At 39.2% G+C, this 22,744-nt stretch overlaps 3 protein-coding genes across 3 annotated transcripts; all 3 read left to right on the forward strand.

Annotated features, from left to right (window-relative positions):
- Positions 1–13,502: 13,502 nt before the first annotated feature.
- On the forward strand, positions 13,503–14,133 carry LOC120286288 (TMV resistance protein N-like). Its single transcript, XM_039299702.1, has 2 exons — positions 13,503–13,677; positions 13,769–14,133. Exons 1-2 carry the CDS (start codon positions 13,503–13,505, stop codon positions 14,131–14,133), a joined length of 540 nt encoding a protein of 179 aa, XP_039155636.1.
- Positions 14,130–15,201, forward strand: LOC104447100 (disease resistance protein RPV1). Its single transcript, XM_039299703.1, has 2 exons — positions 14,130–14,185; positions 14,580–15,201. Exons 1-2 carry the CDS (start codon positions 14,130–14,132, stop codon positions 15,199–15,201), a joined length of 678 nt encoding a protein of 225 aa, XP_039155637.1.
- A 2,305-nt stretch (positions 15,202–17,506) lies between these two features.
- Positions 17,507–20,306, forward strand: LOC104457009 (L-type lectin-domain containing receptor kinase IV.1). Its single transcript, XM_039299101.1, has 2 exons — positions 17,507–19,824; positions 20,094–20,306. Exon 1 carries the CDS (start codon positions 17,746–17,748, stop codon positions 19,783–19,785), a length of 2,040 nt encoding a protein of 679 aa, XP_039155035.1. The 5' UTR covers positions 17,507–17,745; the 3' UTR covers positions 19,786–19,824; positions 20,094–20,306.
- Positions 20,307–22,744: the final 2,438 nt, after the last annotated feature.

Below are 22,744 nucleotides of genomic sequence, written 5' to 3' on the forward strand. Positions count from 1 at the left end.
AAGCTTGAGTCTAGATGGCAAGTACGCAAAGATTGACAGGGTTTCGTTCTTTTAAACCTATAGTCCAAGAGGTAGTTTGAGTAGTTAAATGGTTAATTCATACAACCGATTTAGTATTTAGTTATGAAATCACCATTTAAAAAAAAACTTTAAGGGGTCACACCTATTATTGGCTTATTGATGAGGTCTTGCTGATCATGGATAAGATGATTTGCATGCATTAGTAGGATTTGGCAAGTGAAGAGCCGTATTCACTGATTAAAACAAAAAATCATACCATAGAAATAATCTTATTTATTATTGTAAAAAAAAAAAAAATCCTCGATGGGGAGAGGGTTCTGTCGGCCCAACCTTCGATGGCAAGTTGCCAACACATGCGAAGAAATGGGTTAAGAAAACGAAAAAAAAAAAAAACTGCAAACGAATGCTGCAGTGCAAATCCAACACGTTGTGAACTAGATTCTAGGAATGTGAAAAAGGTCCCCGATCCCACTTTTTTAACAACGGTTTTACGTTACGGTTGCGACGATTTCTGATATAACACATAATATATATAAGACGTTTTTGTATTTAATTGCAACAACACATAATAATCTTATATAATACATTTGAAGAATCGTAGAAGTGCTCCAAACATATAAGTTTATCATCGAAAAGAAAAAAGTGACATTCAGACTTTCTATTTGTGGCAATACGTCGATTGAAAAAAAAAAGGTTTTTCAATTTACAATAAGAATCAATTAGATAATTCACAAATGAGTTTAGGTGAAACTTAAGTATGAATGTACTACACAATATCAAGCTTAAACTCAGTAATACCCAATTTGATAGTCTCAAGAGCCTAATCGGGCTTAATTTACTTTTTGTCAATTATTTAATATAGTCAAGTTGAGTGAAGTCAATTTTGAATAGTCCAATTTCTTTTCGAGTTGAGTTTGAACAAGAACTTTAATAGTTGATTGAGTTCAAGTGAAGGTTCAAGCATCGAGTACGCTGTATTAGCTCAACTCAATTTGGATTATATTTCCACGTTGAGGGCTAGACTTAGGACCTTAGCACTTGGACCAAAGACACTAGCCAAACAAATTATAGCGTGAGCCAAGCCTAAAACCCTATCGTAGACTTAGGGCCTTGGCCTTGGACTTGAGTTATGAATTATGGAACTATAATGTGCTGCCATCAATTTGTATTAATATATCGCATGACAACTCCATATCATGAAATATTTGATGATGTTGTGCAAACAAGATATTAATAGAGTATCAAGCAATAAATATAGAAACTATCTCTCTCAACATTTTTACTCTCAAAACTTACTAAGAGAAACCCTAAAACACTCTCAAGAGGCATAACCCCTGATCCTATGTCCCTTGTCGCGTGGATGCCACACGAACTCCATCTTTGGATCGATCTTCACTCCAAGCTTTCAACTTGAGTTAACTCATGGTTGGGTTTGGCCAAAACCCAAGACACCCAAAATGACACACTGATCATTCAATTTTTCCCTTTAAATTTTCGATTGAAAACAAAACTATTAGGTTACGCAAAAATGCGCACGATTATTTTCGAATAGTGGCTTTGATAGTACCTTTCCCTGCTCTTCCCCGATTATAGTGTTGAGTGTCCGGGCTAAACGAGGGCACGAGAGCAATTTTGCACAAGTGCCAAGCTCAATCAGCTCAGTATTTCAGCCCCTGGAGTCGGCCCCCTCCCCCGGAACGAATCACCACCGTCGATCATGCCTGGCCCGTGGGTCGGCACATAGTGACCCGACCCACGTGCGGAGTCTCATTACATACTTTTCCTCCCACCACCCAGCGACCCCCATCTCTGTCTTTGGGCCCCACTGTATAGCCCCATCCCTAGGCCGTGGCCCCCACCCATACGCTTATCTCGAATCTAATCTCCGCTCATTTCCAATTTTTTTATTAAAAAGAAATCGCATACAAATAAAAAGGAAAAATGACACCACTAATCTTTAAAATTTTTAATTTATTTAATATGATCTCTGAACTTTAACTCAATATGTAATATCATCCATAAATTTTTAATTTATTTAAATTCATAAAAATGTTTAATATCGCCCATGAATTTGAATTATTAGAATGATAATATTGGATATTAGGAATTAATTTGAATATATACTAAAATTTTAATGATTATTGAACAAATTAAAAGTTCAATGACCGTATGGTGTACTGAATAAAAATCCAAGGGCTATTTATATCATTATCCAAAATGGGTACCAATATCTATTAAAAAAAAATTAAAAAGAGCAATTTGCTTTTAAGTTAGCAATTTTTTTGATATTATCAAAAGCACTATTAATAACCCCAAAGTGCCCCCAACATTGTCGTTATCTCCCCTCTCTTAAAGTCTCAAAGCTGAAAAGGAAAAAATATCAACGGCACAAAGAGAGCCGCTTTTGTCAACAAAAGCCAACATCATCATCATCATCATCATCTCCGCTCTCTCTCTCTCTCTCTCTCTCTCTCTCTCTCTCTCTCTCGCTCAGAGCTTCTCACCCAACAGCAATGCACCACGCCTACATCACCCCCTCCCAGACCTACCACCACGGCCACTGCCCCGCCACCCCCAAGCCCCCCGCCGGCCCTGGCGGCGTCGTCAGCGTTCACGGTGATCTGCGTGCTCCACTCCCTGATCGCGCTCTTCTGCAGCTCCCTCATGATGTTCCACGCCCGGGCCATCTACTCCCTCGGCCATGGCACCGATTTTTTATGGTTTTCTATTGCAGTGTGACTTATTAAGGTGGTGATTTATTACAGAAGAATGAGTCATTTCATTCATTGTTTATAAAATAAATTCCCATTGAGTTATCCACCTTACCAACATTAGACTTTAGGAACTCAACTCCCAACCCTTCTCTCGATGATGCGATAGTTACTTACTAGTGGAATGGAGGTTAGGAGATCACTCGACAAATTGTGAGCCATTGATTTCAACATTCGGATGAAAAACGGCAAATAGATAAAGAAAAATATCTCATAATTTCCTTTGTTGTATCACTTTCAAATCAATACTTAACTTTTATTGGAGGAAACCATATAAGAAATGACAACGACTGCTGAAAATCTATGCGAGAATTAATTGTAAGGAGGTAACGTGGCAAAAAAAAAACGTCCATCTATTACTTAAATTTATATATACTCGTCAATTTAATAAAAGAAAAATGTCAAAGTTAGAGTAGTCTTGATTTGAATCTTGCATAAATGACAGCCACATTGATGACTTTTAGAATTCTCGATTATGTCGGGATGGACCAGGATTTGTTCTAGACAATGAAGGAAAAAGGCATTGTCATATTTTCACTTTGGGTTTTGCCATTAGCTCGCTTACCATATTTTCTCTTAGTTTGATTTTTTTTTTCCATTGGTAATAATCGAATTTTTTCATTAGATTTGACAAGCTCAATTCTCAAAATTTTGTTCTAAAATCGATCTTCAACAAGTGCAAGCAAATTATCACAATGATCTGACAATGGAGCATGGATGATACCTACTGGAAATGAGCAAATGCGAGGATAAATTTGCCAGAGCTTGAAAGAGAGCAAGACTCTTAGAATACTTAAATAATAAACCAAGTCTTCAAATCTAACAGCTCAAATTTTTTTGAATAGTTAGGAATGGTTCCACCAAAATCTCATATGACATTAGAGCAAGAGATCTTGAATTAAAATCTATCAGGCCCCTATTTGCTTCTCCAATTACATATTTCCATGCCTAAGCTTAGGTTAAAGACCAACCTATGCATAAGAGAGAGTCTTAGAATATTTAAATTATAAATCACGTCTTTATCTAATAGTAATATGTCACGCCCCGAAGTCCGAGACACGTGAAACAACCCGCCGTGGTCGTGTAAATGCGACATTCCCAGGTAGTGTCGCCGACCCCAATTTTTATTTCTTTTAATGCGCAAGCGGAACGTATTAAGAAAACCCCTTACAAAAGCATACGGGATAGGAACAGCAGGAACATCAATTCAAAATCAAACAACATACTTTCATTCATCATCATCATTACAAGGTTTACGAACATCAACGGGATCCAGAGACTATGCACCAAAAATGGGTCAGGGTTTATGTGCATCAAAAAGGGTCAAGAGCACTCTCTATCGTCTGGTCCACCTCCGTCAGCATGCCATCCATCTCCGGGATACCGCCATCTACGGTCCTGTAATATTTTCCCCAAACCGGGATGAGACTTTGTCTTAGCAAGTTCAACCCCTCCTAAACCTCTATTAGAAAGTAAATACGCCCGAAGTAGCTTAGCCACAACACATAGAAGACTTACCTCGGCTTAGCCCTCATCTGCAGGTTAGCACAATTTATATAATTCAACCACGTACAATTATGATAACCAACCAACCATGGCACAATCACATCATCAAAACAATTCAACCACTTGGATCGTCTCAGCGATCAATCGACTCGGCCGACTACATGTCATTCTAGCAAATCAATCATTGCTCTCAACTACGGCCCTACTCGGCAAATTTAAATCAGTGGCATCACGGCCCCACTCGGCGCGACCTTTAACAGGTGGCAATTCACGGCCCCATTGGGCGCGACCTCTAATAGGTGGCATATCACGGCCTCATCGGGCACAACCTCTAATAGGTGGTTTATCACGGCCTCTCGGGGCACGACCTTTCACAGGTGGTTTATCACGGCCTCTCGGGCACGACCTTTCACGGGTGGTTTATCACGGCCTCTCAGGCATGACCTTTCACAGGTGGTTTATCACGGCCTCTCCAGGCACGACCTCTAATAGGTGGTATTTCACGGCCTCATCGGGCACGACCTCTTGTAGGTGGTTTTCACGGCCTCATCGGGCACGACCTTTCCAAGGTGGTTTATCACGGCCTCTCGGGCACGACCTCTAATAGGTGGTATTTCACAGCCAATCTCCCATCAGTTTCTACACTTAGGATTTCATAGAGAATCCCTATAAATCACAATCACACTCAATTCATCACAACCAATCATCAATTTCAAATTCTACTAGCACAAAGACAACGATCGGAACGAAATTCGAGCAACTAGGGTCAAAATAAATTTTTCGAGTTTTTTTTTTTTTAATAAAATAATATTTTAATGAATTTCGGAATAAGATATATTATTAAATAATCCAACAATTTCGAGGCATTTATTTAAATCATAAATAAACTCCTTTAAGTCACATCAAGGTTTATTTTAAAAATAACCATACTTAACCATTAAACTAAACATCATTTACCTTAAACAATCACCTTAATATAATCCACAACTAATTAAGCCAATCTATCCACCTAATCTCAATCAACTTAAGCTAAACATACTTAGGGCATCATTATCTCGCTAATCGCGGATTAGTGAGGTAAACTCACCGGAATCGCTTTCCGACGGGTCTCCGGTGAAGAGCACGACGACGCCGACGACAAACCTATACGGATCAACACCAAATGAGCACTAGAAGGGGACCAAAACGAGCTCGGAAGATGCTAGATCTTGCTGGTTTTCTTTCCAGCAACTAACCAGCTTGAATGGCGGCGCAACAGCGGCTGAACGGACGGAGAAACGGCGGAGGAGAACCGGCGACAGCTTGTGCAACAACCGGCGGAGGCTTTGAGCGGACGGACGGCGGCGACGGGGCTTCGGCGACGACTTAACGGCACGCGGCTTGGAGCTGCGACGGTCGAGGCTTCGCGGCGGAGACGGAGGCAAGGCGGCTCGGCGCACGGAACGGCGAGCGTCGTGCACGGACGGCGCGACGGCGGACTCCGGTGGCGGCGACGAACGGCGACGAACGGGCACGGGGCGGACGGAGCTCGACGGTTCCGCTGGTTTCTCAGGCACGCTTTCCCCTCTCTCCTCCAAGTTCAAGGTTGAAGATGATGGGGACAAGAGGGAAGTGACATCCCACCTTTCCAAGACCTCATCCCCACCTTCCACTTGTCACCACCCTAGCCCATCTTGCCTCATCCATGACATCACTTGGTGACATCATCATCCACTAACTCCAAACCTTCCACAACTTTAGTCCAATAGGTTCGATTTCATTTTCCGGGTCCAAGTTCTTGCACATCCAATTACTTCAATTTCCATCAATTCTCTTCCAATTGAGTCCAAATCAAAGTCCATAAATTAATCCAAGGTTCCTAATAGGGTATGTGACATGACCGGCTTCCAACTTCTAAGTTCAATCCCAATTTTTACCGTTGAATTCAATCCGGTGCGATTTCAGCTCGCCTAATCCATTGAGTAGCTTTTGGGGAAATTTTCTTGCATCCAACCCGAGGGTGATCGGTCCCAAGTCGACGCAAGTAAAATTCCTTAATTACTTCACTCAATAAACTAGTTCCCTCGGAGTGGCCAACTCTAAGAGACGAACTACATGCACGGATGAATTGCCCGATTCAATTGACTGAAAATAAAATTGAGAAAAATCGGGATGTCACAAATATCTCAAAAGATCAAGTGGTGTTAGGATTATCCTAATGTTATCATTTTCTTTTGCCTTAAAGAAATTTCTATATTCTTTTCGATTTTGTGCTAAGTAAAATAATGGTCAAATTTCATGTGTACTTGACTTTTCTTTTTTCCTTTTTTATCTGATCTGTGTTTATTACTCTATCACTATACTAAATACAACCACTTTGTATCGAACATATTTCAAATAATTGATTTCTCTTACAAATACATTTCAAACTGTTTACTTCAAGTAATTTTGCAATGTTTTATACCAAACAAAGTAAAATTTTCCTTTGATTGGAACCAAACAAAGTTTATTTATTATGCTAAAATATCTTCTTATCTATAGTGTTTGCACGGGTCTCCTATATATATGTAGTCTTTTTCCATCTAATAGATTAAATTTTTTGTATGGACATACGAATATGATATTAGAGCTAATTTAAACCCAGTTTGTTTCATATATGTAGCTCTCCATATTATAGTGGCCAACAAAAGAAAATCATAATTAAGTTACTCCTTCAACAAGTGCATGATTACAGAATGCCACATGTGACAAAAGTAACTTTAACCCTGTTTTGGTACTGAGATGACAAAAAAAATAAAAATCAAAACACATAATGTTGATTCAGTTTTTGTAAGGCTAAGTCCAAGCCTAGGTCGAAGTATGCAAGGAATGACGAGGTTCATTCTTTATTAAACTATGGTGATCTTTACAATAAAAATGAAACAAAATGTAATTTTTAATCTTCAAGGAGTTTATTGAGTATGTGAGAGATTTACTTATAAGATAGATCCTGTATTTAGTTGCATACTCGCCAATAAGAATAACTCTTAAGGGGTCATGCTCACGATTGGCCCATTGATGGAGTCTTATTGCATGTGATTGAGACAATCGTACGGTTTTAGTCAAGTAAAGATTCGCATTAGTTGTTACAATTTATTTTTACCATATAGCTAATTTTAATAATTACAAAAATTCCTCTATAACTATGCCAATTTCAATTGAAACTTATCAATTGGTTGGTTTATGGAGAAATTCTTTGAGCTAAAAAGGGGTAAAACAATATCTGATGAACTAGCTAGATGTATACGGAATACAGAAGTGCGGTGAACAAATGGGTTAAAGGAGATCGAATAGGATTGTCCAACCTCGCTAAACATTCAGAATGTGTAAACCGTATTGAATCTGCACTCTATATCACCATAACTCGTAATACCATAAATCAATTATACCGATGTATCATAATAGTATTGTACTTTTAATTACAACGGGATGTTGTAATATTATATTATACATTCGAAGTAGTATAGAAATGACTCCAACTTACGAGTCTATTATTGAATAAGAATGATACGTTGAAAAATAATGAATCTTTCCATTTTTATGCCAATCGAAAAAAAAAAGAAGGAGAGTTTTTCCAATTTACGGCACAGATCAGCTTATGGGAACCAAAATCTAGTTTATGTAAAACTTAAACATAAGTGGTCGATAAAAAAAAAAAAAAAAAACATGAATGTGCCATACAATTCGGCCTCTTCGGTCGGCCCCTCCCTAAACAAATCACCGCCGTCGATCATATCCAACGACCCACCTCTGTCTCCGGGCCCCACTGCATAGTGCATATCCCCATCCCTTTGACCCCCGCTCACCTTGAATCTCTCCTTCGTCAGTTTTCCCATTCCATTCCATTTCTTTATAAATAAATAAATAACGGATTTGAGTGTAAATAAAAATAATTTTTATTAAGAGGTATCAAAAGACACTGATTAAGAATAATAAGATAATAAAAACACATATAAACGCATTGTAAAGAATTAAGCAAGAACAAATTTCGAATGAGAGCAATTTATTTTATTTTAATTTAATATATACATTTTCTTTTCTTCTCCTCTTGAAGAGTTTTCAGTCCCGTTTCAATTGGCAAGTGAAAATGCCAAGTGATTTCCCTCTAAGAATATTTTATAAAGTGAAGTTCATAATAGGATTGCATTTCTATTCTTCATTGACTTGCGCTAAAGTTTAATCTCTCTCACTTTCCATCTCACTATCAACCCTTAGTTTCATGTTTGGGAGGCCTAAAGTCATGCGCAAAATTCAATGAAGTAGATATGATATTGCCAATCACTTTCTGAACTCAAGAGATTGCCCAGAACCGGTGTACACGATCATTTTCGAATAGTAGGGGAGAGGGAACGAGGAAAGTTCCGAAAGGGAAATAGGAGAAAGAAACTTGGGCTATGAGCAAATGGCGCACGATCATTTTCGGACGGATACCCCGGTAGTGGTGGGGATCTAATCTATGTATAACTTTTTTTGGTCTTTGCTCCATTGCGTAAGCCATAATCCACAAACAAAGTGATATATAGATGAGAGCTAGAGCCTGGAAACCCCATCAGATAGTAAACATTCTTGAAGCCCATCATTCATCGGCTCTTCTCATGGCTGCTTCTTCGAATCAAAAAGGTGTTAGCATGCTCCTGAGTTTCAGAGGCAAGAATGCCCGCAGCAACTTCCTTGGTCATCTCTCTACTAGAAATTTGAAAATGTCTGCTCCTTCGATCGGAAATCAAAATCACTATGAAATATAGATTTCGCATCATGCTACTGACATGGCTGAGGAACTTCTTCTTTTCTCTCTCTTTATTTATGATTTGTGATGCTAAGTATTTTAATTCAAAATTAATTGGATGCTTGCTGAATGGCCATGGTCTTCCGAGTTGCTTTGTGTAATTTATCATATGGACATCTATCTCCTCTTATAATCTAATTGATGATGCTCGCACTTCATACTCTAAAATTTTGAGATAGTAAGTTTGGCTCAATCTAATATAATCCATCTATTTGGGAAAGCATTGATCTAATTGTCTCACAGATCAAAAGGTCTATACGGGAAGATTAGTTGGCTCCTCTGTTGTCGCTAGGCAAATTGCATTGTATAGGTACTAAGGGAGAGCTTTAGCTTCAAGATTTCGCATTTAAGCAAAGGACATTGACTCAAAAGGAATTAATTTTAAAGTAAATAGTGTTTAATTCCTTGTTAAAATACTTACTGCAGAGCATTTTTTTTCAAATAAGCAAAGAAGAAGAGAACAAAGGAACTTGCAGTTGCATATGAAAACTCAGGCGGGGGCCACAAAACTAGACCAATGCCAACATCATGCGATCCCATTGCGATGCCGTGGTCCCATGCGATGCGCAACGCCATGGCCACACAAATAGGTAATGCAATGCTCGATCCTTTACTTGCTTTGGGCTTTGGTGAATTAGGCGACGAATGGAGCGGATAGGTGAAAATGATGAGGTTGGTTTTGCAAAAGCAGAATAAGGGTTCATGAGGGGAGTTGGGTTTCGAAATCTTGGTTTCATCGCTAAGAGAGACTTCATAGAGATAATTTATCTTAGAAGCATTAGAAACACTAGATTTGGTGTTGGTGACCCTAGGCAAGTAGAATCGGTGCTTAGAGCGACCATTTCGGTAAAGCTTGCGATGTCCCCCAACCCTCGTCAAGCCTTCCAATGTCCCCCAACCTTCTCCAAAAAGCATCCCAGCCATGAGCGACCACGGCTCTCTCTTTCTCCATCCACGATTGGGTTGGGGGTAGGGGGCGTCAAAAACTAAACCGCCCCAGAACCGAAAAATTCAATTTTTTTTTTTTTTTCGATTCGGTTCGGTTCTCATTAAAAATCGAACCTTTTTAACCGATTTAGTTTTTATCAGTTCAATTAATCGAACTAAATCGATAAAATCTAAAGTTTTGCCTTTAAAAAAATCATTTTTAATTTTTTTTTTTTCTTTTTCTTCCTCTTCTTATTCCTTGGCCGGTCATGGCCCGGAAAGAAGAAGAAAAAGAAAGAAAGAAAAAAAATAATAATAATTAAAAAATCGGTTTAAAAAAATGAAAAATGTATAGAAAGGGGTGTATGTAGGGAGAAATACAAACACAAAAGTGAAAACCAAAAAAACCAAGCTAAACAGAATCAACCCAAACAGGGATTTCGGTTCGGTTCGGTTCAATTTCAGTTTAAATCGGATTTCGGCTTGGTTCAATAAATTCCATTATTGGTTCCATTTTTCAAAAAAAAATCGAACCTAACCGGACCATTTACACTCCTTGATGTTGCTGTTAGAAAAAACATGAACATGCATGCCAAAGATGTTAAGCCTCCGAGCTCTCGCTCGCCTTGAGCTTTTGACCATTTTCAATGCAAAATTTTGCACCAAAATATTTGAAGTCGTGTTCCAAAATGCCAAAACTTTGGCTCAAGGGCTTTTGGAAATTCAAAGCTGCTCGTCTCCCATGTGCAGCTTGAGCGTCCTGGCTCGGTAAGGGCAGAAGTGTAATTCATGAGTGCCAACTCAGTCGGCTCATAATTTGGGCCTCTTGACTCGGCCCCTTCCCACAACAGATAACACCTAAAATTTTCTTCTGAAACCGATCTTGGTGTCCGACGTCTTCCCGACTTTCTGAACCTTTTAGCCCTGAGAGCAAAAATAGAAATCTCGTTTTCTAGTTATTTTCTCTCTTCTTGAAATTTTGAAATTTAGCTTATTCCACTTTAAAATTTAATATCAACTTAAAATGCTCTCTGAATTGGTACTTTTTTTAAGGGGATCAATATTCACTGCTACAACCATTTAATAACAGGATTAATCAATCTTTTTTTTCAAATTTTTTTGTCAAGCTTACACCCTTTTTTATATATATAATTTAAGAATTAGGAGGTAAGAACATAGTGATTCATGGTTCAAGAATTTACATTAACCTCAAGAAAAAAAATTAAACGTAGTTATAATTACTCTAAATATTATTCTATCAAAGAAAGAGCCAACAAATAATCTCCATACTATATAAGGAGTCGGCCGATATTAATAAACAGTTAGGAGGACTAAAAATTCATTACCCCTATTAAAAGGTTTACTTGTTTTCTTCTCTCAGAATCATACAAGTGTGAAATATTATGTTTACTTCATTTATACAATAAAGAATCCCTTATACTGTGCACGCAATTCAGGCTTTATATTTTAATTTTTTATTGTATAATTGATTTACACAAAATATAAACACGTCTTTGTCTTTCTTCCTATTTGGTAAAAAAAATCTTTCACTAAATAGAATTTATTAATGTAAACACTTAATTCGTGTGCTTGTTACACTCTAACTATACTAATACAACCACAAAATAGAATTTATTGTAAATTATTAATGTCTCTTTAAAAAATATATATCAAATTGTTTACTCCAAGTAATTTTACAATGTTTTATACCAAACAAAGTAACTTTGCTATGCTAAAATATCTTCTTATCTATAGGGTTTGCGAGGGTCTTCTATATATGTAGTCTTTCTTCGTCTAATAAGTTACATTTCTAGGTTGGACTATTCAATATGATATCAAAGCCAAGTTCAAACCCAGTTTTTTTTTTTTTATATGTGGCTCTCCATACATCAATTTCACCTATCATTTTAAATATCGGTTTTGCACGCTAAAAAGAGATATTATAATATTATACATTTCTTGTTGACAGAATTTATACTTACCTTATTATCTCTTCACGAATAGTGGCCAACAAAAAAAAAAAAATCATAATTAAGTGACTCCTACAAGTGCACGATTACGGAATGCCGCATGTGAAAAAGTAACTTTAACCTGCTATGAACTGAGATGACAAAAACCAATCAAAACAAATAATGTTGATTAAGCTTTTTAAGTCTAAAGTCCAAGTATGCAAGGACTGACCTAGTTCATTTTTTTTTTTTTTTTTTAACATAGTGATCAAGATAATATTTTTTACTTACTTATAGTAGATAGAAATAAAATCTAATTTTAATTCTCCAAAAGTTGACTGAGATAGTGAGAGATTGATTCATACGACAAATCCTATATCTAGTTACATACTCGCCATTGGTGATCATGGGCGTGCATATCCCAAGCTTATGGGGTTCATGTCCCAAGGTTAAATAACAAGACATTATATATTCTTTCCCCAACTTAACATGGTGTTTAGCTTATGGGGATTCATGTCCTAAGATTTAATAACGATGCCATGTTTATTTTTTGCCCGACTTGTATCGAGTTTTTCATCTCCCATGCCTTTTCTTGGATGCTTTCAATGCTTGGTTGTTTACTTTAAAAAGCCATTTCAATGGCCTATATGTTAATTTCCTTTCCAGAAGCTTGAGACTAGAACAATTTTTTAGTTGTCAACTAAAACTCAGATGTCAATACTAATGTAGACAACTTTAAATTTTAAATTCTATTTTTACTTTCTTCACAAGGCCAACAAGACTGTCGACCCCCTCGCTAGGCATGGGGGAGGGTTCGTTGTTTCACAAAAATAATATTTACAATATACGAAAATCGAGATTAGGCGAAACTTAAACATGAATGTGCCATATGATATCGAACTTCAACTCGTTAGTACTCAGCTCAATAGTTTTACAAGTCTAATTGAGTTTTTCTTTTTGTAAATTATTTATGTGAAATTTCAAGCTCAATCTATTTATATTTCAGCATAATAAAATTGAATCCAAGTGCAGCTTTTGAATACTTCGATTTTCTTTTTCAATTGAGTTCAAGCAAGAAATTCAATTCTCAATCAAGCTAAGCTCGAGTGAAGTTTCGTGCTATCAAACATGTGAGTCGAGCTTGACAGTGCATCAGCTCGTCTCAATGTGATTATCCTTCTATCTCGAGGACTAAGCCTAGGACGCTAGCGCTTAGACTTGATACCTCAAAGGTGGATTTGCGCGTCCTTGCGCGTCTTTTTTGCGCGTCCTTTTTGCGCGTTCTTTGACGCGTCCTTTTTGCGCGTCCTTGGGCGCGGGCCGGACCCGAGACCTCACAGCCAGATTTATAAACCCTAGTAGAAGCTTTCGTCTTCTGAGTCCTTGGCCGATTCTTCGTAGTTCCAGATTCGTTTGTCGATCACGTCGATCTCGCCCTCCACACCCTCACCGCCGCGCATAAGCAGCATATTTATCTGAAATCGAAAGCTGAAAACGTCTTCACGAGTCAATATTTTCCTGAGAATGGGACAGGCTGAGAGCGCTTGTTTCTTTGGAGCGAGAAAGAGCAAGAGCCAGAGCAAAGGGAAGAGATCGTCGACCTCGCTGCCGATCGGGGAAGGGCAACCCCGGGTCAGAGGCCGCCCAGCCTCTCCGAGAGCAAAGCCCACTCTGCTTCAGCCTTCAGCCCTTGATTTTCGTAGCAAGACTCTCTCTTCCGATGCTTGGCATTCTAGGGAAGCACATGTACCATCAGCTCTTCTAATGGCTGCTTCTTCGAATATGAAAAGGACCAGATGTCCGCCACGGCTTCCTCAGTCATCTCTACGCGGCTCTGGACCAGAGGAATACACACTTTGTGGATCGCGAGGAGCTCTGGAAAGGAGAGGAAATATCTCCGGCGCTTATGAGGGCGATCAAGGAATCGCGCATCGCGATCATTGTCTTCTCTGAGAACTACGCCTCCTCACCGTGGTGTTTGGAAGAGCTCTTGAAAATCATGGAGTGCAAGGAGCAAAACGACCTGATGGTGGTGTTCCCAGTGTTTTACAAAGTGGAACCGAGAGAAGTGAGAGGGGGCAGAGAGAGTTATAAGAGAGCTATGGATAACCATGAGTCCAAGTTCGGGAAGGATTCAGAGAAAGTGAAGAGATGAAGAAGGCTCTCTCTGAAGCCGGTAGCTTGTCTGGGTGGGAGTTGAATGACAGGTATGCACAAATGTGACGTGGTGTTATGTGATTGTTAGCTTGTGATTGTCTGTTAGATATCAAATCATATGTATAGCTTCGAGTTGCCCAAACGATACATCAAGTTCTTTGAATTCGCAGTAGACACAAAAGTCGAAAGACCAAAATTTGAAGCTAGCAGAAATTTCTGTCTTAGATAAGTAGTGTGGTTCCAAGGACCCGAGTAATTAGTGTCTTCAGGCGCACATTCTTTGTAATTTTCCTTCCGCAGACGTTGGCGCAGGTGTGTGTTATTTCTTTTCATTTTATTTTTGTTAATCTTCTTATGAAATTTTCCTTATGACATTAGACGTTGAATTCCTGCCATGGCTTGAAATGGTAAAACATGTTTCTATTTCTTTTGAGTGCTCATCAGTGATGACGAAGCGGAGCTCATACAATCCATCATCAATGAATTATCAAGTCGTCTCAGACCAAGATCCTTATATGTCGCTAAGTATCCAGTCGGTATAGAATCCCAAGTTCAAAATCTGATAAGTTTGTCAGAACCAGCTGGCAGTGATGTTTTGATGATAGGTCTATGGGGACCTGGTGGCATCGGAAAGACAACGATTGCTAAGGCACTATATAATGCTATTGAGAACCAATTTCAGGGTTGTAGTTTTTTGGAGCGAGTTATAGAAAAATCGAACCAAAGCGGTGGTCTTGTTGCTTTGCAAGAACAACTTCTATCTGAGATCTTTTCTTGTCCAGAATTTACGGTCTACTTTGTTGACAGAGGAATTAGTTTGATACGGGGAAAGACTATGTCGCAAGAAGGTTCTCTAGTTCTCGATGATATTGATGATATGGATCAACTAAATGCCTTAGCTGGAAAAGGCGATTGGTTTGGCAAAGGGAGAATCATTGTTACATCAAGAGATAGACATTTATTAACTTCTTATGACAAAAATTATGTGCATGAAGTCAAAATTTTGGAAGACAATGAAGCACAAGACCTTTTGGTCAGCATGCCTTTACAAACAGCAATAAAGTAGAAATAAGAAGGGATCTCATCGATGGAGCACTGCATTATGCCGGTGGCCTTCCATTAGCTCTGGAAGTGTTGGGCTCATTCCTACGTGGAAGAAAGGAACCTGAATGGAAAAGTACGTTGCATAAACTCTCTAAAATTCCTGAATCAAAAATCAATCGAGTTCTCAGGATAAGCTTCGATGGATTGGATGAGAATGTGGGGAGATTTTCCTTGATATTGCTTGTTTCTTTAAGGGGAAAAGTATAAAGGACATCAGGAAGTTCTTGACAGCTGTGATTTCGACACAACCATAGGAATGGAAATTCTCATCGAGAGGTCCTTGATAAAAAATAATCCTACTTCAATTAGGGAATGTGCCATGAAGAGATTCACAGGGTGAGATCCACCTCTAAATGGTCATCTTATTGAATGATCACACTCGAGTACTCCATTTAGAGGACTGGATCGATTGAATTGGGCCAAACCATTAATGTGCCAACCAATGGAACTTTCTCATGAGGAATCAAGTGTTGCTTAGGCTCAGTTGGTCTATGCCTTGAATGGAAAATTCACTATCCTAAAGTCCAAGTGATTTCATGGAGACTTCCTCCGTATGTTTGGACGGGCCTTGTTTTTAAATTCAACGACTTAGTATGTCTTAGTCTAATTTCTGAAACTTCTAGTGCTTTCCATGAAATTTGTGGTGAAAAGTACCATTGACAGGTCAAACTTATCCTAAAGAAGTGCAAGTTTTCTTCTTGTTGAGTCCATACAATTTAAGTTGTGACTTTTATCTTAACTTCAGTACTTCATCGAGAAAAAGTTGGTATTCCGGTGGCTCATTGCTGCATGGCAATCTACGAATCCGAATGCTGAGTCCTTCAACTGATCTTTAACATTTGCCCTTTATTTTACTTTTAGCTTTTATTTACTACTAAATATCTTAAATCTCTAAAAATTTGCGCAAGGTCAAAGATTATTTATTGAAAAAATGATAGAAATAGTCCATGAACATTGACCTAATATATAATATGGTCTATGCCCTGATTGTTGACAGTTTCATAGAGTTTAATGGACTAAATTGAATATGCACTAAAAGTCTAAGGATCATATAAATAAATTAAAAGTTCATGAATCACATTAAATAAATTAAAAGTTCATGAATCACATTACACATTGGACTAAAATTTATGGACCATTTATGTTTTTTTTCCTTATTTAAATAGTAGGACTAGGTTCCTTTATGACCGTTCTTCCATTATAACTTAAAAAAAAAAAATAGTGTTAGATAATCACAACCCTTCTTTTCTTCTCTCTCTTTTCTTTTTTATCAATGGTGATTGGAAAAAGCTTAGATGACTGCACCATTACTCTGCAAAGAGTAATAGTGCAGTCTTGACCCCATATTTTCTTAAGGAAACCGGAAGACTTGTTTGTCCGGTTTCCTTGGGAAATCTAGGATTTTGAGTGGAATCTTTCAGATCTTGTTCCCTTGGATTTTATTTGTTTTTTTCGTATGAGAATTAAAATCTGTTTTTCAAATTTGCTAGGTGGATTTGTCTTATATAAAATAGATATTATATCAATGTTAAGTTATTAAATTAAATGAAATTGTTCATTTCTCTCTTCCATAAAATACCTGCAATCTTCTACCAGTGAAGCCGAATTATTAATTAATCAAATCTTTGATTGCACGTTGCTTTTGAAGTGATACTAAAGGCTAAAAATGCACCATTATTTTGAAGTATTTATGGCGCCATTAGGCTAGCATTGTCCTTATCATTCTCTCTTTCTTTTTACCAATTTCACGTCACACTTTAATTTTTTTCCCGTTGTCACAACAAAATGATATCTAATATGATTTTAATGTAGCGGAATACATATTGCAATCTCAATTTAGTAAGAAATAAGTCATATGCAAATGGACAATTAACGAGAGAATTTGCAATGTGGTCTAATTCTAAATCACTCTAAATAAGTCATCTACAAATAGACAAATTAAATAACTCGCTATTTAGTATCTTTCCTCCTTCTCTTGTTTAGTAATGGACGGATCATTTATTTCTTTATTTGGCTTTTTTTCCCCTTTCTTAGTCAATGGTGACCTTAACTTACTAAGCTTGTGGCCCTATCTTGGCATGAGATAATTGTGGTTGAGAGGCCGCCGTCATTCCTACCGATAAGAGCGGCCGTGATGCTAGCATTGCTCATCGTGATTATCCAAATCTCTTTCTTTCTTTCTTTTTTTCTTTTTTTCCTTTTGTCGTAGACTCGGGGCCTTTTGTCCTTCCTCAAACAATTTCGTGAACACTACGTGTTACAATTTTCTCATCGGAAGAAATTGACAGGCTTTTGATTTTAGCCCACCCACCTTCCTTCAATCTCTCACCAGACTTAATTTGCACAAAAAAGTCATTCTCCAACTCGGATTGGTTTATTCAGAGTCATCGTGACCGCAAATTCCCAATTGCCGTATGAACAGGGGACTTGACTATTGAATTCTTCATAGCCTTGGTAATCCGCATCATTCTTCACCTAATTGCTAAGCGGGCTTTGAGTTTGAGCCATGTCCGTCGAGATTCTTTTTCTGGTCTCTCTGCTAGTAGTTTTGACTTACGCTCAAGGGACGGGTTTCGTGTACAACGGTTTCAGATCGGCCAATCTGAGCCTCGACGGGATCGCCGAGATCACCTCCAATGGCCTCCTGAAGCTGAACAACGATACCAATCAGCAGGGCCACGCCTTCCATCCCTACCCGGTCCAATTCAAGAACTTGCCGAAAGGCTCCGTCAAATCCTTTTCCACCACATTCGTCTTCGCGATTCGACCTCTTTATGAGAGTATGAGAGGCAGCGGCTTTGCCTTTGTTGTCGCGCCCCAGAGTGGCTTCCCTGGGTCCCTGCCGGGCCGATATCTCGGCATGTTCAATGAAACCAACAATGGCAAGTTCAGCAATCATGTGTTTGGGGTAGAACTCGACACATTCCTCAGCGTCCAGTCTCAGGACCTTAACTATAATCACATCGGGATCGACTTGAACGGGCTGACGTCAGTAAAGTCAGCTCCGGCGGGGTATTATCAAGATAATGGGGAGTTCAACATCTTGTCCCTAATCAGCGGTCAAGAAATGCAAGTTTGGGTGGACTATGATGGTGCGGACAAACTGATCAATGTCACATTGGCTCCGATCCATGTGCAAAAACCGAAGATTCCCCTTCTGTCTCTTCGACGGGATCTCTCACCAATCATCAACGAGAACATGTATGTGGGCTTCTCAGCATCGACTGTAAATCTCCTAACTTCTCACTATGTTCTGGGTTGGAGCTTCAGTGTGAATGGAGAGGCTCAGACACTTGACCTCTCCCAACTTCCTAAGCTTCCTAAGCTTTCTCAGATCCGTAAGAAGGAAACATCAAAAGTACTGACCATCGGATTACCACTGACGGTTCTTTTCATTGTATCGATGCTGATCTCGGGCGCAGTTTACGTGATGAGAAGGAAAAGGGAATTGGCCGAGGTCCTTGAAGATTGGGAGAGGGACTACGGCCTGCACCGGTTCAAGTACAAAGATCTCTACATTGCGACAAAAGGATTCCGGGACCAACAGTTATTAGGGACTGGTGGGTTCAGGCAGGTCTATAGAGGAATCTTATCCACATTGAATATAGAGATTGCGGTAAAGAGGGTCTCTCATGAATCAAGAGAAGGCATGAGAGAATTTGTAGCGGAGATAATCAGCATCAGTCGGCTCCGTCACCGCAACTTAGTGGCGCTCCTCGGTTACTGCCGCAGGAAAAGGGAGTTGCTCTTGGTTTACGACTACATGCCCAATGGGGGCCTCGACAAGTACCTCTATAACCAACCAAAGGTCACCCTTAATTGGATGCAAAGATTACGGGTGATCAAAGGAGTGGCGTCCGGGCTGCTTTATCTGCATGAAGGGTCGGAGCAAGTGGTAATCCACAGGGATATAAAGGCTAGTAACATCTTGTTAGATGCTGAATTTAATGGAAGACTCGGAGATTTTGGGCTCGCGAGACTACACGATCATGGAACCGACTCTCAAATGACTCACGTCGTGGGAACGTTCCGTTATCTGGCCCCCGAGCACATGCAAACCGGCAAGGCCACTACGAGCACCGACGTGTTTGCGTTCGGAGTGTTTTTGCTCGAGGTCGCCTGCGGGAGAAGGCCAATCAAGCAAGGGGAAACGGAGGACGTGATCTTAGCGGACTGGGTATTTTCTTGCTGGGACAGAGGTGCAATTCTCGAGGCAAGAGATCCGAAATTGGGGTTGGAGTTTGTGGGAGAAGAAATGGAATTGGTGCTGAAACTCGGGTTGATGTGTTCCCACTCCGATCCGTTGATGAGGCCAAGCATGCGTCAAGTATTGCAGTACTTGGAGGGCGATCTTCCGATGCCTAAATTGTCCTCCATCAGAATCTCGTCTGCGGGGTTAACGTTTGTTCATCGCCAAGCTTTCGACAATTTGGCGCACTCATCTTCTGTCACAAATCGCTTCTCTCAGGTGGGCGATGAGCCTCCTGGTGTAGTTTCTGATTTTCTTCCTTCCCTCCCGGTAAAGCGAGACAATGTGCAGATCTAAAATTTGCAGGTTCCGAGAGTCATTCCGGTCCTAGTCATTGTAAGTATCACCTATCGCTTGCTCTTAATTTTAGTATGGCTCAGATTAGCTTCTGGTGCGGCAGCCTCATTCGGCTGCCGCTCCCGAGACTTAGTTCACTGAGCGGTGTTCCTTATTAATCCTCTATGGACCTGATTACACATGGAAAAAGAAGATCATTTTTTCTTCCCCTGCTCTGTTTTTCCTTTACTCCATCTCAGTTTCTTCGTTCTTTTGGTGGGGAGAGAGAGAGATGTGTGTGGGCTGATGGCCATGGTCTCAAGTTGCAGAGAAAGAATGGGTGCGAAGAGCTGGCGGAAGGAAACAACCGTATGGAGAGAAGAAGAAAAGAGAGAGACGTGTGACAAAGGGTAGAATTTTCTAGGTGCAAGTGGGTTATTAGCAAGGTGTAGTGTAGGTGCATGTACCCTAATCATCTCAGTGGTTGCCTGATTTATGATGTTTTTACATGTTCTCTTGGAACAGAAAACTTTCTCATATCACATTATGTTCATGACCCCCTTCCTCCTCCAGAAAGCTGAATAGATAGATTAACATGGCTTCAGAGTCAAGGATGGCAAAATGAGAAAATGATATAAAATGATCTTGAATTTTAGCTCAATATATATTGTGGTTTTTGAACTTTTAATTTGTTTAACATGGTCCATAAACTTTAGCCAAATACACAATGTAGTCCTCAAATTTTTGATACATATTCACTTTAATCTTTAGATTATATAAAAATATTAAATGTTTCTCCTGATCCTGAATTAATGAAAGGACTATATTGAACATCTTCATATGGTTCAAGGGCTATATTTAATTTGTGTGAAAAGTTTAGAGAACTAAAATATTATAGATCATGTCAAAATTTATGGATTATTTGTATCATTATCCCCAATATAAAATACTAAGAATTAGAGGATGAATGTGCATTTTCATTTAGGGTTCATTAAAGGACAAGGGAAGGAAAGGGATGGTTTTGCCTTCACATGCACGGGCCCGGTGGGGCACTACTGTAGAATCAATGTCTCTCAAAAACCAATAATGCCACGATGGCTCTTTGACATTTTTTATTTTTGTGAAGAAGAAGAAGGACCAAATGGGTGGATCTGGTCAAGAAGATTAGCCTTATTGGTTGATTGTACAAATCCAAACAAGCTCCAACCTCCACAAATTAGTCAACGAGTGATAACATGAAAAAGAAGTACCTATCTTTTCAAGCTTGCATCTTCAATAAAAAGCAAAGCCTGTAAGGAGAAGAAATGTTCTTAAGTTATGTTTGTCATGCCCCGAACCTTGAGCATGCGAACATCCCTCGATGGTCGATAGAATTGCGATGTTCCTAGGACGCGTCGCCGATCCAATTGATTTATGCACATGCATAAGCTAACTAATAAACTCCAGACAACAAACAAACATAGCATAGAAAAGCAGGACAACCAATTAACACAAAACATACTTTACAAACAACCCAAGTTTATATATAGTCAAGCCAAACCTAAGGTTTATGTACAAGAGTCTAGATCAAAAAGAGCTACTGAGCCACCTAAACTCTAGGCTCTTTAGTCATGGGTTCCGGGTTCCCCACGACACCATCAAGGGTGTCAATATCCATAGGATGCCTTATTTCCCACTCCCCGGTTCTGAGGAGGGCCCGTTAAAACCCTATATGAGACCCTCTTGACCCCCGTTAGGAAAGTTAATGAATCACGCTTTGAATCGATGAGGTACCCAGTGAGGTAGGCCCTTTTCGACCTAGACCGTTGACTTAACTAGCTCACGGGTTAGGTTAGTCCCAGGAATAGGGAAATAAGAGTGTTGAAAGTCCATCGCCTGCGGGGCCCCATAACGTACATGACGTACCTCCATCTAAGGATCTGAAAATTTTTAAACCACGGCGGGGTGAGACAAAGTCTCACCGAGTATACACCTTGAACCCCGATTAGGACGATAATTCACCTAGAGACAACCTAAACGTACACCATGTAGGACTTACCTCGCCTCAGCACCTCCCTGCACATTAGTACAGCTCATATATCATATATAAACGCAACAAGTGTAAACGATAATTGGAACACTTCAATTTCATATATCAATTAATCACATGGGTCCCGATTATAAGGTCAAATCATTATGATATGTCCCATTTCGTGCCACACAATTTCATCCCATAATTAGGCGTGGCTATATCAATCACTCAAGTGTGATCCAATTAGTTACAACCCAACAGTCATGACCAACTCAACAATTGGTGGTTATTCGGCATAACCGGGTGTCATCCCGCTTCGTTGGGCACGGCAACATTTACATATAGACAGCATTTCCAAAGGAGCATTGGCTCAGCCTCCACTGCAACCGGCATCTATTGACGTGGGGGCATTCCATATAGGAGCATCACCCCCGATTTTCATTTGGTGACAGGTTCTCATAGCGATCACAAGCACATCCATGCCCGGCTAAGAATATCGTGCTTTGCACTCAAATACTTCAATTTCAAATAATGAACTTGGCCAATTTTCTTCATATTAAAAACACCCGGTAAAATATTTGTGCGTTGACACACAGTCAAATTGAACCACAAAACGTGATATAATCTCCTTTAAAAATTCCACGATTTTACATAGTATATAAAATCTTTTTGGCATCAAAACTCGAAACCCAGTATTTATCTAATTAAATATCAAAAATTCATATTTTTGAAATAATAATTCAAAATCATCGCCAAGCATCCATTGCACAACATAGCACTCAATTTCACAAATCAACTACACCATGACGATCAACGTAAAATTCTAACAACCGGCTATCCCGGTATAATTTACGCTAATTAATAATTAATTAAATAAATTGCAAAATATTTAAATTAAAACACTCAATTAAATTAACATAAGCTAATTGGGCTAATTTAATTGAACTAACTAATTAATCTAACTAACCT

This window comes from Eucalyptus grandis, chromosome 8 (assembly GCF_016545825.1).
Source record: "Eucalyptus grandis isolate ANBG69807.140 chromosome 8, ASM1654582v1, whole genome shotgun sequence".
Classification (NCBI taxonomy): Eukaryota; Viridiplantae; Streptophyta; class Magnoliopsida; order Myrtales; family Myrtaceae; genus Eucalyptus; species Eucalyptus grandis.

Bases quoted from the DNA above. Each gene is read 5' to 3' on its own strand.
- LOC104457009 (XM_039299101.1), top strand. From the start codon at position 17,746: ATGTCCGTCGAGATTCTTTTTCTGGTCTCTCTGCTAGTAGTTTTGACT.
- LOC104447100 (XM_039299703.1), top strand. From the start codon at position 14,130: ATGAAGAAGGCTCTCTCTGAAGCCGGTAGCTTGTCTGGGTGGGAGTTG. The intron at 14,186-14,579 runs GTATGCACAAAT...AGTGCTCATCAG, and splicing joins GGGTGGGAGTTGAATGACAG to TGATGACGAAGCGGAGCTCA.
- LOC120286288 (XM_039299702.1), top strand. From the start codon at position 13,503: ATGGGACAGGCTGAGAGCGCTTGTTTCTTTGGAGCGAGAAAGAGCAAG. The intron at 13,678-13,768 runs GTAGCAAGACTC...GAATATGAAAAG, and splicing joins GCCTTCAGCCCTTGATTTTC to GACCAGATGTCCGCCACGGC.